Here is a 12,530-nt window from a genome sequence, read left to right as displayed (position 1 = left end):
ACGCCAAATAAATGCTAGAAAAAACATTCTCAAATGTTAAGTTTTAAAATCAACAAATGAAGGGAGTTTTTGTAACATACCTAAAATATGTAAAGTATTAAATTAATAAAAGTACACAAATAAGAGTGGGCAAAAGTTTTAACTTTTGGAATACAACAAAAATGTTTTGTCGGCGACTGCATATAAGTCATCGAGTAAGCCTATCCTTTTAACTAACTAAACTCTCTCTCTTTTTTTAAATAAACCCTGGCGGACGGCGGCTATTATTCCGTGCGCCTGCCGAGTGGAGTGAACAGTGGACACCGAGCGCGTATTCTATGTAATTCGAGGAGAACTATGAGAAGTATTTACATTTCAGAAGTTTCGTAGCCGCGGCCTGCGTGTACAACACAGGTAATTGCAACTGGCTTGTTTCCGTGTGTATAGTTGGTTCGATTGATAATTGATATACTGATAGTGTTATGAGCACATATATGTATCTTGACACGATTGGAAAACATATTTTTTTGGAAATAATACAGATTTTTGTAAGTATGTATTATTTCTGTTTGTAAAAAACAAAATAACGTTAACCCTAATGGTGGTGCTAAGGCACCTGTGGCACCTACCGTGCGCACGCCTATGCATCCAAGGACGGCCTACGTTCAGTTGAAGCTCAACAGTCGAATTGTCGTGTGTGAGCAGGGACTGTGGACTGATCAGACGGAACTGATGGCTTTCCATCCAAATCGGACTACTGGCGTGTGTGGAAACAGCATCTCGCCAGTCCAAACTGTCACTCCAAACAATCCGTCCATCAGCTTGAGTGTCGTGGCAGACATATTTGTTTAAACGCTTTGGTTACTTTGCTATCCCCCCCCCCCCCTCTATTTCTAACTAAAAGTGCAACTACAATTGCAACATTCAAAGTTTCTTCCATATTCTACGATGAAACGATACATCCAACAGCAACAGCAACCACAGGACTGATGGAGTGTGGGGAAGGCTTCAGTTCAGTCCAAACTGTCAGTTCGGACTGTTCGGTCTGAACTGGACTGATCGTGTGTGCAGAGCGCCTCGATTCAATCCAAACTGACAGTTCGGTTTGAGCAGTCCGATCTGGGAGCATGACTGATCGTGAGTGAATTATCAGGGGGGGGGGGGGGGGAGAGGCGGCACAACAGCACAAGAACCCCCAAAGTTTGTTTCTCGTGCGCGCCGGTATCAGCCCGCCCGTCTGCCTGATAGGCGTCAGGCGTCAGGCGCCAGGCTAGTGACGTGTCAGGCTAGCATTCATTCCGGGGACAGGGAATATATGCGCGCACTATCAGCGCGATCGTATCTTGAGCGGTGTTATCTTTCCCTCTTCTACCTTGTAAACGACCCAGAACTTACATACGTGGTAGCAATCTTCACGTGTCCATCACGACAGGTTTCCATGAAGCCAACAATATCGTTTCCTCGTGCTATCTATTTCCCCACGCTTGAAAACAAACAAAAAAAAAAAAATCTACAACACTTCACGAAGAACACTGCAGCCACGGCAACGCAAGATGCGCACGTATTGCTGTATCCATCTGATTCGTGGATCTACCCTGTGTTCTGTCCGTGAAAAGCAGCCTTGGAGGTTTGATGCACTGAAGTGCTACTTATACATTCCTCCAGCCTGGCACAAGTTTCTCTGCGCGCTAGCTCTATGAAAGGTACAAGGAACTGGAAAGAATAAATTCGAGTAAAAGGGGTGAGGCGGGAGGGGTGATTTGTCGCTTCTCCAGACGGATAAAGACCATATATGACGAAACAGTGCCGTATTGTTTACGTTCCAATAAGCTGTGACACGGTTCACTTGTGCTCAGAGTTCTAGGGAAGACAAATATTATGGTGCGGCCTAAATGCGAGGGCGGCCCTTACATGAAACGGATTATCCGGATTTTTTTACAGGATTTCAATGTTTCTGACGCGAAAAGGACAGGGAATAGATACTTGGCCAAATAGATACAAAAAGAGCACTATGATATATATGTTCCTAGGCTCTTTTTCGCAATTGATAATAATATTAATAATTATGTAGCCTACATTTTTTACATTCATGATATTGCAGTTAAGTGGCTATATGTCGAACCTATTTGTGGCAGAACAACAAATGCCAGGGAGGTATCGAGCTAAAATTATAGTAGTATCCATTTAAAAGCCTGCCGGAAATCAAAGCAGGTTTGCCTGGTGGGAGACATGCCGTGCACAGAAAAATGAGCGCTTTTTGAACGCTACACGTGAACTATTCAGGTGGAAGTAAAAATAAATTGCCGGGGGGGGGGGGGAGGGGGGGGGGAGAATTACTTTCGGCTCACCCAACAGGCGCAGGTAGTTTCTAAAGTTTTTTTTTTTTTTTTTTTTTTTTTTTAATATTCCGGAAACTTGTGGAACATCCTTAAAACTTGATGTAAAACCATCATATCTGTCTTCTAGAATATCCCAAAAGAATCAAACTCTTTCTCATTTTCCATTGCACCAAAAATGTTTCGAATGTTTTCCATTAAATGCACCCATAATTTTCGTGAAATTTCTATAATATTCTCTACAAAACCAATTTTTGGTTCATGCACTCAAGACGAAACTCACCTCATTGTGGAACACACTGTTATTTCTCTTCCTTTCATCTTCATTAATTTTAATGCAGCCAAGGATTTTCTGGAGCGGAGGGTCAAGAGTCCAATAAGCACTGAAAATATAAAAAAATATATATATTCGCATTAAAGGACAGCACAAGTATTTCAAACATGGTGGTTGGGTCTCCTGATCAGGATCACTGTTTGCTTTAGACCCGGCCACAATCAACATGAGGATCATTCTGTGTCAATCCAGTCACTCAACTCGACCATTTGAGATTTTTATAAAACTTACTTACAGGAATTATTCTCCTTAATTATACAAATCTATCTATATATATAAAAATGAAACCCGTTTTCCTTGGTCACGGCATCACGCGTGAACGGCTGGACCGATTTCACTAATTTTTTTTTGTTGTGTTTGCTATGGTCAGGAGAAGGTTCTTATGAAAGAAAAAATTAAGAAAATTGTGCGGAAAATTAGAAAATTTAAGAATAATGAATTCCTATTTCCCTTGGTCACGCCATCACGCGTAAATGACTGAACCGATTTCACTAATTCTTTTTTTGTTGTGTTTGTTATTGTCACGAGAAGGTTCTTATGAAAGAAAAAAATTAACGGAAAATTAGAAAATTTAAGAATACTGAACCACCATATATAAAATTATTTCCAAACTAACCCAACACTTTGTACAATATAAATATTTTTAAAGTAACCTTATGAAATTCAGCTTTAAGCGTTTACAGTTTCCAGTGCGGCTTGCATTTGCAATGTCAATAAATAAATCGCAAGGGCAGTCGCTAAGTGTATGTGGCATCAACCTAGAAAATCCATGTTTTTCACATGGCCAATTATATGTCGCCTGTTCCCGTGTCGGAAAACCATCAAAATTATTTATTTACGCGCCAGAACATAAAACTAAAAATATAGTTTATCAAAAAGAATTAGAGTAGAGAGAAGCAGTGAGGGGTACAGAGACTATTAGTTGATTTATAGAGCGCGCGTGGTATTGAGCTCATTGTTTACTTAAAAATGCCAAGTTGTTCAATAGCAATTTGTAAAAACATTAGTGGAATTATTGAATCCTATGGAATAAACACTATTTTGACAATATATATTTTGTTTTTAATTTAATTAAATTAGTAAGGTCCTTTTCAGTTATAGTGATACCAGGGAATTATGGATTCATTTTTATATGGAGGATATTATAGATTCCAGTTCAAATTGAATAGGTACTCATACCTAAGATAGGTCAGCTATACAAAATAAAGTAGTGCATCATTGCTACGCTAAGGCGGTACGAAGTTCGCCGGGTCAGCTAGTAAGAAAATATTTTCAAAACTGTTTTATCTCATTGCATTTTTGTGTAATTAATTTTCAAAGTTTTGATAAATCATCATTTTGTAGCTCGCCTACACATTTTTCACTCTCAACTATCTCAAGTTGTATAAGAGCTGTTAGTTGTTTGTAGCTTAACTCCATCCTGCGAATGTAATAAACAAAAGAAAATAATATTCGGCACAATCTAGTCAATACACGCATAGTAAATAGAGCTTACTAATCGGCCGAAAGCATATATCACGGTTTTAGCAATAACATAACATTAAGCAAGAATTAACTCTACTTAATACCAATACCGGGCTTATGGTAGTGTACGATTGTAGCTAGTCAGATTGAATTACACGGAGGTCAACTGTCATGTATAACTAGTTTGTTGCAAGGCGTCCAAGACTCCCGTTGAAAAATGACGATTATAACAATCATTGATAAATGCTGATCCGATTTCCGAAGCTGAAAAAAAATTATATTTGTATTTATTTTTGCAATTCCTGTGCTATCATAGACTTTAATTTGTGAATACTAATTTGTTTTCCTTATTATTACATATTACCGACAACATTAATTTTTTTAAGGCTAAAACACTGAAAAAGAAACGGGGTTACGTTTATGTTCGCTGTAGCCAGGCCACTGTGCTAGTATTGTGTTGTGAAAGTGCTTGTCGCGGTAACCGGCCTTTCAGGGGGGGGGGGGGGGGTCAAAGGTTCCTGGTTATATTCCCAGTCGGGTAATTTTACATTTTTAACTAAGGAATATTTTCTTCCCCAGCTCAGCCCCAGATGTTGTAGAGAAATCGCCTCCATTCTGCATGAGGTGCCGACGAACATCGCCTTAACCCCCGCCATGCCGTTTGGAATGAGTGTGTGACAATTGGTGGTGTTCTGGACTTTATTTGTATATTTTTCCAACTGAATTTAAATCTTAAAAAAAATTGGTTGTCTGTAAAGTTGGTTTACGGACGATAGTTTAACGTGACTTCATAACAAAACACTGATGAAATGATTGCATACTTTTATGAATAAAACTGAATCATTGTTATTGAATTATCACTATTTTGTATGGATACAAAGAAGGAGTGAAATGAAATCTACAATTTAATTGATAAATTTACTTTTATTTGCTCTCATTAATTTAAATATGTTTATTACTTTAACGAAGAGATTATTCTATTACTTTTATACATGTTAGCTATTTAACTTCTTCCAATCTGTGTTATTCTGTTAAGGATAAGACGATGATAGGAAAAGAAGGAAACGAATGGGAGTGTTTCAAGTTTAATGTGCCTTGAACGTACAATGAGCGTAACGGGACACAGCTTAACGGGACAATGTGCGTAACGGGACACTTTTTCGTGCGTGCAGCCGGCGTTCATCGATTTATTAGATGTCACGTCAAAAAAAAACATATTCACTCGGGGATGAAATACAAGAATACATACGCATAAAATCTGTACGATTGTTATTATTAAGGGAAATAAGGGGTACGAATCTTTGGCAATTCGTGGTCCCAGGGTGAATATGTTATAGTCGACATGCCAGGGAAATCCTAGGAATAAACCAAATCCACACCTGTTATAGGGGGCGCAGTGGGTAAGTGCTGCATTGCATCAATAGGTACAGTTATCAGAATAAAGATGAGTTTTCCTTCTATTACAAACAGAATATTAATCTTAATTAAATTTATGGTCAAGATTAGAAACTTTTGTCTTAGCGAATCACATGTTCTGAAAATAAAAGCAATATACAAGGTTTCAAAACGTTATGGATATTATATGTAACGTATTGTTCAAAAATATTTTTAGTAAAATGTTTTTTTTTGTAGTCATTTATTATTCTATGGAACCACAAACCCTCCACCCCGAAAACTTCATCTCCATTTTTTTTATTTGGATACGTTTTCTGTACGTGCCGACTAAACATCTAAACCAAGATAATATCGCGATGTGCATTTTACAAACAATTATAATGAGTAAATTCAAGAATGTATAGTATTTTAACAGGAACCCCTAATCTGTTAAAATGATAGAGCACAAATAAATATAGAAATATGGGAATATTTCAAGCATGACACAGCATTTTACGCAACATAAATAGTGCGCAATATGTCCTTTACATTGTTTTCGTACTGGCAAGAAAGAAATAATATATGATTTATATACCTATTTTAAAAAAAATTCTGAAACGCCAAAGTTGAATCGCTGAGAATTGAATTTTAAATGTTCTACGCTCCAGCTTGCTTAGAACACAAAAATTCTAAAGAAAAAAAAGTTTAGTTGTAATCACTATGTTCAGAGGCCTGTAAAATCAACACAAACATATATAAATTCGAATCTGATGTCGTATTAAACACAGCAAGGAGTTCTTTAAGGAGAGTGTAGTCGCTATGCTTTACCAAATAAGATTTCTCTGTTAAAGCCCCTCAAACTTGTCATTTTCGTCCGTTGATGGTAGTAATAAGCTAAGTTCAGAGGCCTGTAAAATCAACACAAACATATATAAATCCAAATCTGATATGTCGTATTAAACACAGCAAGGGATTCTTTAAGGCGAGTGTAGTCTGTATGCTTTACCAAATTCGAGTTCTCTGTTATAGCCCCTCAAACTTGACATTTTCAACTGATCAGGGTTGTAAAATGCCACGTTCAGAGGCCGGTAAATTCAACACTAACATATATAAATACGAATCTGATACGTAGTTTTAAGTATAAGTTAATAAAAATGTAGATATATTTTCTTTCATTTGTTAAACACGCATTATTTAAAGGAATTTACTTACGCCGTTGTTGCACAAACGCATTTTGTGGATTTTTTCCGTGTACGATAATTACTGTACGATCAGAGAATTTTTTAGATTCGAATCTAACTTATCCTCAGTCTACTAGAAGTGGCTATAAACAACTGTTAAAAGAACCCACGATATGCAATATAAACATTTATTATTGTTTGATATCGTATGCTACACCGTACTTTTGTCATAGGTCGATAGCATGGTATGAATAAAGTGTTTACAATACAGGAACATTAATGTTTTACACACAATATTGGCCAACAATAAAAACAATTGAGCACACCAAACCTGCGTTCACACTTTTAAACGCATTACTAGTGTTGTTAATACATAACATGCCTGTAATGAAACAAAAAAAGCTAATAATTTTTTAACATAAGATTTAAGTTATGGTTTATATTAAAATGCTAGTAGTCTAGTATGTACTTACGGTTCCATAATTGGTCAGCTTGAAGGTGAAGCAAATTAGTTGGATACACAGCAAAAAAACAACCCGCTCCAACTTGCTAGGTGCGTACATAAAGACCCGTTAAAACCTGCAGTGTTCTCAACTGTGTCTGACGGACACTGATCGCTGATTGGTCCACGTGACCCTCTCACGTGATGAGGGTGGAAGTCCGCCTCTCACAGGTCCGATTCACAAAACAAGTTTCTTCAAATCTAAGATAAAGCATATCTTATTTCGTGCCGTACAAAACAAAGTGGCACATGAACAGAATAAATTGTATTAGTTAGCGAAAGTAGTTGGCGTAAACGAATATAGCGTCTGAGGTAAATTTACAACTTAACTGTTAAATCGACTAAGTATCGACCTATCGTTAACGTTGGATAAAACTGAAAAACGCCATATTGTTTTCAACCGTTTTTAAACAAAAATAATGAAAATGTACATAAAGAGATTTACAAAGACGGAACGAATTGTCTACAATCAAAATTATTTTATCTGTAGTTATTGTAAAAAATATATATACAAATGTAATTTGCTTTACAGGGGCAACTATTTGAAGGAAAAACTCATTATTTACTTCACTAAAACTATTAAATTATAAAATACACCTTCACTAGGCTAGAATTGATCAAAAAACCTTAAAACACCTTATGACTTTAAACTGTTGAAACAAGATGGCATCTTTAAGATACTATTTCCCTCCCTAAACTCTATATCGTTCGTATAGCACTCATATGATATTATTCATTTTTGATCTCAAAGAATGAAGCTAATATTAGCTTGTGAAATGCTCTGATGTTAATTAGTAAAGAAGTAATTTGAATCAAATCATAGTTACATAAGTTAATTGGTAAAGAATAAAAATACATTCTGCATTGAGGCATGGACACACACTAAATAAATTAGTAAATAAATAAAGTACATAATACATCCATTATGGCACAGTATTGTGAAAGTTATATGAGCAACCAAATAGTTCACTGATAGCCTCAACAATTTTCTAATTTCCATATTAAGGAGGTAGTGGATGCCAAGGGAGCCAGTATTTGACGACATTCGTCGTGCCTTCCTCAGTCGCTAAGGTCTCTGTTGCCCATCGCCATCCCTTTTGTCCATGTGCAGCGGGAGTGAGCGAGTGCGAGTGTCAGTGCAGCGGTCCAGTGTGTGTGCGTGCAGATAAGTGACAATCGTTCGTTTGCAAGATGCAGCAACTAGGTTCCCTCAACTGCCTCACGACGACAGCTGACGCCGCCGTCAGTGCTCCCTCTGAGAGTTCAGGCCGTTATGTGTCCTCAACACCCGATCTGAGCCGCGCCCCGAACGCGCCAGTGCGCGCAACATAGTGCAGTGCCCCGAACGGCGTGACGTCAGTCACGGCCTCCTACGTGTGCAAAGCGCCCGGCCGGGTGTGGCACTGCGCAAGGGTATTATTTATTCATGCATTTGATAAGACAAACAAAAACTAACAAGTCTAACTTCATTAATAATTAATGTTAATTTAATAATCATGTTATAAAGGGTTATCATTCACAAAACTGGCCGAAGTCATCTTCCCGCGCTCCGCAGTTTTCCCGCGGAATTTCCCCCCTCCCTGGCCCCGGCGGCCAGGGAGGTTAGTCAGTCGCCATCCAGCACTCGCCCGGGCTGGCAGCTCACGCACGGGGAGCCCTCAACTTTCGCGCCAACACCATAGTAACTACAATAGGTAATTATAGCCAAATCATTTTAATTCAGCTCCCCGGTCGGCCCGAATCGACCGTTCGCGACCACGCGCGGTCCTTCAGTAAAGTGTGCAGTCCGACACAGGACTTTTAGTGTAATACGTAAGACTTTAGGTGACCCCTCGTGGCACCTGCGCCTCACGCCGTAAAGTCCCACATCGGGACGTAGTTCATCGCCCACGCGGGGCGGCACTGTGCCATACGCGTACCTAAACGTAAGGACGAGTAATTAACTGGGACGTGCCACGGTCGTACGTGTGATATCTGGCCAGATTCCACTACGCCCGTGCCCAGCGTAACGTGGCCCCAGCCACCACGCGGAGTAGCCGCCTTCGTATACCCATCTGTGCGGGACTAACCACAGTGATTATAGTGTAATGTGTTATCTTAAGTAATTTTGCGGGACCTATCACCCACGCTTTTCACAGTGCGTCCACGTACTTTCACATAGGCCGGAACAGGTCCATCGTGCGCGGAGCTTAGGTCGACGATGAAGCGGCCAGTTACGTGAGCGTGTAACGTGTAGATTGTGCGACGGAATAAAACAGCTAAAAGTACTCGTGTGTTTTATTAATAAGGCGTCCTGGGAGGCCATAACAGCCCGGGGAGTCCTTTGTCGACGCGTCCCTGCCTGCAACCACGAGGCCAGGAACCCCGCCCTTGAGACCCAAAATTAATTAAATAGTTTAAATCCATGTAAAATTCAGACCAGGCAACGGGGACGGCGTCACAGCAGAGCATGTCTGTCAGAGTCAGGGCCCCCACATGGCCGGTGCTACCGTTACTATGGCAACGGGGCCCATGTGTATAGGGGGCCTGCGAAGGAAAGAAAAAAAAACTTAAAACAAAAAAGGAGACAATTTTAAATAAATCATAGAAAACAATTAAACAGTAAGACCTAAATTTAGTTACCGATTTAATATTACACCAGAGTAATATTATTCGGAATATGCTGTGCGTACAGAACGTGTCTGAATCTACAACTGTGAGTAACAAAACCACCACCAATTGACGTGACACCATGTTGACAGTGCAGAACACTTACACTCATTTACTTGCCATTATTCAAAACCAATTTACATTGACAATCGAAACACTAACTTAAAACTAGTTTTAATGTGTTTTAAAAATAATTGTGAAAAGGTTAAAAAATATATAACTAAAACAATATACATAAAGGGAAAAAACTTTTTTTTATCTCTGTTAGAAAAAAGGGGGGGAAGGGAATCATGACTTCTAGCAACGGGGCCCACAGAATGATGTGGGGGGCCTGGTCAGAGTTCCACCCCTCCGGCAGTGGAGAGAGGAGAGAGCCTGTCGGATCTGGAGTCAGTGTGGAAGTGCGAGAGCACGTGGTGAGAGCGTTGACCGACAACCTGAGCAGCCCTGATGACAGCTACACCCACGCCGAGTGAGATGTCGCCTCGCAAACCGGGGTGCTGAGGCAAGAGAAGCAGTTGCGAGAGACAGAGCTGCTGGCAGCTGACCACCTGGAGGACGAGCGGAGTCGCCATCAAGAGCTGCTGGCTCGCGCCGCCTGGGAGAAGCAGCTAAAGGGTGAGAACAGCCTCATCAGCCAAGCCATCTTCTTTACCCCGCCGCTAAGGCCCAAACCTATCCCCGAGATCGAGACGAGCTCCAACCCACATCGACGACCACCGTGAGACAGGCAGAACCGGTATCAAGGTGGTAGTGGATACCAAGGGAGCCAACTAACAAGCGGGGAGCATGTGTATGTGTGTGTGCTAGTAGATGAGTGTGATAATAGATAGTATAAATAGTGTGGCGATACTGTTGCAGATGTCAGTGTGGGCCATTACCAAAATGGTGGTTAGCAGTAGAATGTAGTGACTCCTACAGAGATCCTAGGTAATTAAAGCTCTTGGGATGCTATTGACACTGATTAACATGTGAATTTTGGTATGAGTGGGTTTATTAGTATACACATCACTCTGCCGTCACCCAACCTCTATAGAATGCCCGGGAAGTACCTGACGGGCTCTACGGGCGTCTCGGTGCTGCTGTGTTCTGGGTTGGGGGGGGGGGGGGTGGCGCCAGGCTAAAGGGACACTAGGCCGTTTGTGATGGGTCGCGGGCACTCTGCCCCCGCGTGCCCGACCAGGTACACAGCTGGAAATCTACCCTGAAACTCCCGACTTGGCTGTGAGGCCGCTCGGCCGTGTGGAGGACGGAATGGTGCGGAATAATTGTAGACGACACAGTTTATATTAAATGGGCTTTAATCCACAGACTTCTCCGGTGGTACGCATGGGTGCGCTGTACTACCTACACATACACTACGCGGTGGCAGAACCGCTACAAAAACTCTGATAATGCGCTATGCAATGTTTGAGCCATTCTACAATTACACTAACACACTGATGACAAAACAAAACATGACACTAACATAACACTGTGAATTTGCCATTGCAGTCTCGCGGGAACGTGATTACTAGTTCGCCGGAGACGGCCAGCGCCGAAAGTTAATTGTCTTAGGAGGGCTCAATGAGCGTGATCCTAAATTCTATTCTACACTTACGTGAGTTGTAGCAGGCAGGCGTATGCGCGGCGATCTTAACGAAAACGAGTTGGCTGGAGTCGGCCAGTGCCGTAAATTGCGTGGTCCACGACGCGGTGCGGAATCACCAAGGAAACGGTCGAGATAAGCCTGGGTCCGCGAAATACACGCCGAGTCTATGTGAGCAGCAATGAATTAAAAAGGTTTGGTTATTAAATCAAGTGCAGAGTTAACGATCGGTGGAACAAAATTGAAGGCTGCTCACGGACACACGTTAACCCGGCGCTGAGTGGTTGAAGACTGCCGAACATGGCCGCCTCGCAAGGGAGGGAAACTTTCACCTCCTTTGTGAGTCGGCGCCAAAAACTTATATCAACTTAATTTGCTCTATTATAAGCTAAAAACACGTTCCAGGTGCTCAATTAAAGGGTAGCACCTGGTTATTGGGCGCTTAAGGCTAAACAACTGTTTTATAGTATTTAATTATTTGAATTGTGGCATCAAGTTGGCGACCGTAAATTTATTAACATATTGTCTCACTGTGAACTGTTTTAGTTGGATTTCTCCTAATCTGACTCGATCATTGTCACGGGCACTTTAATTAAGGCCAATGGCCGCGGTGACTGGTAATGAGGTTCGTTGCCTACCCCGTGTGTGCGGTGCTCGCATGGAGTAGCTACGACGCACTTGTTTAATGCCTGTGAATTTATAATTGTGTCCTAATGTCTTGTTCCTTAATTGTTTTATGGGGTCGAGCCCCTGGGGTTTTGTGCCTTGAAGTTTATTTGAATCTAGTGGAGTCACGCCCGAGGCGCTCGCCTGACTCATTCCCGCTGGGCTAGGGGTGCGTTCCGAAAACGGGCTCTGGTATTAGTGGTGCGTAGCATGGGCTTAGAGGCCATGGTCGGGACGACGTCAACTTTAGGCAAACTTTGGGGATGAAAATATTTTAATTTATTTTTACGTCAATAAAAATGCCTATGTTCACTATGATATATCCGTAATATGTGTGTGTGTATTAGTTCTAAATAATTGTTTCCTGACTTATTAAATAGGACTGAAAAATACTATAAAATATACTGATTCAACCACACATTAAAAAATAATCGATATGAGGTAGCCTACGTACATT

The 12,530-nt window shown here is 40.8% G+C and overlaps 1 protein-coding gene across 3 annotated transcripts in view; it reads right to left on the bottom strand.

Moving 5' to 3' along the window:
* The window catches only part of LOC134536268 (cyclic GMP-AMP synthase-like receptor), a 72,754-nt gene that overhangs the window by 24,958 nt on the left and 35,266 nt on the right, over positions 1-12,530 (bottom strand). The window contains exons 1-2 of one of the 3 annotated variants that reach the window (XM_063375984.1): positions 7,142-7,349; positions 2,599-2,698 (exon numbers count right to left, since the gene is read on the bottom strand). In XM_063375984.1, coding sequence (XP_063232054.1) covers positions 2,599-2,698; positions 7,142-7,149 — 108 coding nt within the window. In that variant the 5' untranslated portion in view covers positions 7,150-7,349. Of the gene's footprint in view, positions 1-2,598; positions 2,699-7,141; positions 7,350-12,530 lie in introns of those variants that run through there. The other 2 variants (XM_063375983.1, XM_063375981.1) reach the window with 2 other exon arrangements.

Source organism: Bacillus rossius, chromosome 10, assembly GCF_032445375.1.
Source record: "Bacillus rossius redtenbacheri isolate Brsri chromosome 10, Brsri_v3, whole genome shotgun sequence".
Taxonomy (NCBI): domain Eukaryota; kingdom Metazoa; phylum Arthropoda; class Insecta; order Phasmatodea; family Bacillidae; genus Bacillus; species Bacillus rossius.
This window is presented reverse-complemented; position numbering and strand designations above follow the sequence as displayed.